The 4,700-nt window shown below is 45.3% G+C and overlaps 1 protein-coding gene across 3 annotated transcripts in view; it reads right to left on the bottom strand.

The window, feature by feature from the left end:
* Positions 1 to 4,042: 4,042 nt before the first annotated feature.
* ak8 (adenylate kinase 8) overlaps positions 4,043 to 4,700 on the bottom strand; it is a 16,028-nt gene continuing 15,370 nt past the window's right edge. For all 3 annotated transcript variants that reach the window (XM_084359052.1, XM_084359053.1, XM_084359054.1), the window contains 2 exons: positions 4,515 to 4,644; positions 4,043 to 4,251 (listed from right to left, as the gene is read on the bottom strand). In XM_084359052.1, the coding sequence (XP_084215178.1) occupies positions 4,162 to 4,251; positions 4,515 to 4,644 (220 nt within the window). In that variant the 3' untranslated portion in view covers positions 4,043 to 4,161. The remainder of the gene's footprint in view (positions 4,252 to 4,514; positions 4,645 to 4,700) is intronic.

The raw sequence follows: 4,700 nt of genomic DNA, 5'->3' as shown, positions 1-4,700 counted from the left end.
TCCATCATCCATCCATCATCATCATCCATCATCCATCCATCATTCATCCATCATTCATCCATCATCATCATCCATCATCATCATCATCCATCATCATCATCCATCATCCATCCATCATTCATCCATCATTCATCCATCATTCATCCATCATCATCATCCATCATTCATCCATCATCCATCCATCATCCATCCATCATTCATCCATCATCCATCCATCATCATCATCCATCATCCATCCATCATTCATCCATCATTCATCCATCATCATCATCCATCATCATCCATCATCCATCCATCCATCATTCATCCATCATTCATCCATCATTCATCCATCATCATCATCCGTCATTCATCCATCATCCATCCATCATCCATCCATCATCCATCCATCATCATCATCCATCATCCATCCATCATTCATCCATCATTCATCCATCATCCATCCATCATTCATCCATCATCCATCCATCATCATCATCCATCATCCATCCATCATCCATCCATCATTCATCCATCATCATCCATCCATCCATCATCCATCATCCATCCATCATTCATCATCCATCCATCATTCATCCATCATTCATCCATCATCCATCCATCATTCATCCATCATTCATCCATCATTCATCCATCCATCATTCATCCATCATTCATCCATCATCCATCCATCATCATCATCCATCATCCATCCATCATTCATCCATCATTCATCCATCATCATCATCCATCATCATCATCATCCATCATTCATCCATCATTCATCCATCATTCATCCATCATCATCATCCATCATTCATCCATCATCCATCCATCATCCATCCATCATTCATCCATCATCCATCCATCATCATCATCCATCATCCATCCATCATTCATCCATCATCATCATCCATCATCATCATCATCCATCATCCATCCATACATCATTCATCCATCATTCATCCATCATTCATCCATCATCATCATCCGTCATTCATCCATCATCCATCCATCATCCATCCATCATCCATCCATCATTCATCCATCATCCATCCATCATCATCATCCATCATCCATCCATCATTCATCCATCATTCATCCATCATCCATCCATCATTCATCCATCATCCATCCATCATCATCATCCATCATCCATCCATCATCCATCCATCATTCATCCATCATTCATCCATCATCATCATCCATCATCATCATCCATCATCATATACATTATGCCTGTATACATGCCCCATCTCTGCATGTCACTGACTTCACTTCTTCCCCGGAGTCCTTGTGCTTTCTAGTCCTACAGGCTCTCATGGATCCTGGCCGCGCCCGGGTCGTGGATCGTGGATGCGCCTACTGCCATGGCCCTGCCTGATCGTGGATGCGCCTACTGCCATGACCCTGCCTGATCGTGGATGCGCCTACTGCCATGACCCTGCCTGATCGTGGATGCGCCTACTGCCATGGCCCTGCCTGATCGTGGATGCGCCTACTGCCATGGCCCTGCCTGATCGTGGATGCGCCTACTGCCATGACCCTGCCTGATCGTGGATGCGCCTACTGCCATGACCCTGCCTGATCGTGGATGCGCCTACTGCCATGACCCTGCCTGATCGTGGATGCGCCTACTGCCATGACCCTGCCTGATCGTGGATGCGCCTACTGCCATGGCCCTGCCTGATCGTGGATGCGCCTACTGCCATGGCCCTGCCTGATCGTGGATGCGCCTACTGCCATGACCCTGCCTGATCGTGGATGCGCCTACTGCCATGACCCTGCCTGACACCCACCACTACTGTCGCTAATATTAGTCACATCTGTTACATACGTTCCACTACTATTATTGTAATGCATTACTACATACTATCCTTACCATTAATCACTACTACTGTTATCACTAGTAATCACATTTCCATGTGCATTTCATTATTATTGCTGTAATACTTCTTTATGTACTGAGGTTTCTTCTGCATTTTTTTTCCCTGTTAAAAGGTTTTTTTTTGGGGCAAGTTTTTCCTCACTTGAATCGAGGGTCGAAGGACAGAGGGTGTCGTCTCTGTACAGATTGTAAAGCCCTCTGAGGCAAACTGTGATTTGTGAATTTGGGCTATACAAATAAAATTTGATTTGATGAATTTGATTTGATCATCATCCATCATCATCCATCATTCATCCATCATCATCCATCCATCCATCATCCATCATCCATCCATCATTCATCATCCATCCATCCATCATCATCCATCATCATCATCCATCATCCATCCATCATCCATCCACCTATCCATCCATCATTCATCCATCATCCATCCATCATTCATCCATCATCCATCCATCATTCATCCACCATCTATCCACCCATCCATCATCCATCCACCCATCCATCATCCATCCAATTTGTAATATTTGTCTGTAGAAATACATAAATGTATAAATAAAAGTGAGCTGATGAAGCAGCTCCTGTTTCCTGTCCTTTAGTTTTCTCTCATCTATTACATGTTTTTCGTGTAGTATATATATAAGTATATTTACTCAAGTACTGTACTTAGATATGATTTTGAGAAATGGACCTGAGGCCGGTCAGACCCGGTCCAGAATAGACCCAGAGTCACAACAGGTCAGACCTGGACCACAATGAGCCCCAGATCTGGTCTTGATGTAGACCTGAGGACAGTCAGGGTGAACCTGAGACCAGGTCCTGGGTCAGGTCCTGTGCAGACCTCTCTAACAGAAACCAGACCATCAGAGTCCGCCCTTGCTGCTGGTGTTTGGTGCCTTGCTCAGCGGCTCCGGCAGGACGACCGGAGTCTCTGCAGCGCAGGAGAACAAATTGTCCGTCATCTCATCAGCAGCCGTCACGTCTCGTTTCCTTCCTGCTTCGCTTCCTGTTGTCGACAGGAAGACTTAAAAATAGAGCCGTCAATCACAGAGCGAGTCCGGCACCGCTGGGACTCAAACCGGCGCTCAGGAGGATTAATTATAGTCATTTACCAAAATCAACACTTTGAAACGTCAGAAAGATGTTTTCAATCATGGAGCGGCGGGACGGAGACACTCTGAAGTCAACACAGATATTTTAACATGAAGGAGGGAAGTTAACGTCCTAAACTGTGATAACTGCTGAGACATCAGAGAGACGCTGACAGAGACATCATCACACTACCTGTCTGTCTGACTACGTGTCTGTCTGACTGACTACCTGACTGTCTGTCTGACTGACTGTCTGTTGATTCAGGTGATGTTGTGCATCATCTCTATCAGTCCTGATAATCAGTGATGGAGGAAGTATTCAGTACTCAGAAAATACTCCACTACATTAGTCTGACAGCTTTAGTTCCTAGTAACTGTCCAGGTAAGACCTTGTCCCTGTGTGTCCAGAGTCTTCTGATGCTGAATGTTTGTGCTAAACTGAAGGATGAAGAGTTCCTTTATGTGTTAAAGTGTCCTCTCTTTAAAGGAGCAGTTCACAGTAACCTCAGCCATCGTCTCCTCCTGATGATATAAAGTCAGGCAGACATGAGGACAGACAGACATGAGGACAGACAGACATGAGGACAGACAGCAGCAGGAGAATCATTTTATAGAATAAGATTAATAACAGCTGTGAAAACTCCTCCGAACACTTTAAAGTGTCTCGTCTGAAGATGTTGGACGTTAATAAATAATAACTGACAAACTGACGTCTGTCACAAATGTTTCAGGATTATTTTTAAAATATATCTTTGTCGCTTCACAGGTGAGAAGAGGCTGCGAACACCTGAACTCTGAGATGACAAGAGAGTCTGAAGAGGAGGAGAGCCTGAGGCGACATCACATCACACACACACACACACACACAGGGTCAGACACACACGTCCTGATCACAACCAGTGATGGAGAGTAACTCAGTACATTTACTCAAGTACTGTACTGAACATACATTAGTCACTTGTACTTTACTTGAGTATTTCTACTTTATGTACTTCAAACTTTAAACTGTCCATCAAGAGTCTCACAGAGAGCTCCTGATCAATAACTGATCAATGAGATGATCAGAGACAACCAATCAGACGACTGGAAACACAAACCTTTTATTGCTTTACAACATTTTGACAAAATGATGGAGGACAAGTTAACAGAAGGACAACTTCCTGTCCCCAGGTGAGTCCAGGAGTGTCCAGGTGAGTCCTGCTGTCAGTGCGCTGTCAGTCGGCTCTCCAGAGCCTCAAACACAGAGTGAGGGTCCTGATCGGCATCGATATGAACTGCATCTGGATACACTGACTGTACACACACACGCGCACACACACACACACACACACACACACACACACACACACACACACACACACACGCGCACACACACACACACACACACACACACACACACACACACACAGTGAGGATGATGAGGAAACAGAGCATCTGTTGGGGACTATTTTCAGCAGCGGATGAATCTACATTAGGTTATCTGGTGAGTGTTTGTTGCAGCAGGACGTGTGTGTGTGTGTGTGTGTGTGTGTGTGTGTGTGTGTGTGTGTGTGTACCTGCAGCGCTGCAGTGTGTGCCCTGTACTGACTCAGTGTGTGTGTCACAGTGTGTGTGTAGTCCTCAGGTCTGGTCTTCAGTCTCTTCTGGACCTCAGAGCTCGGAGCTGGTCGGGTTACAGCGTGGAACCTGCATGAGGAAGTGACATCATCACAGGAGGAAGTGACCTCATCACAGGAGGAAGT

This window comes from Pagrus pagrus, assembly GCF_965226575.1.
Source record: "Pagrus pagrus genome assembly, chromosome: 8".
In the NCBI taxonomy this organism is placed as follows: Eukaryota; Metazoa; Chordata; class Actinopteri; order Spariformes; family Sparidae; genus Pagrus; species Pagrus pagrus.
Note: the sequence above shows the minus strand (reverse complement) of the source record. Positions and strands in the feature narration are given on the sequence as shown.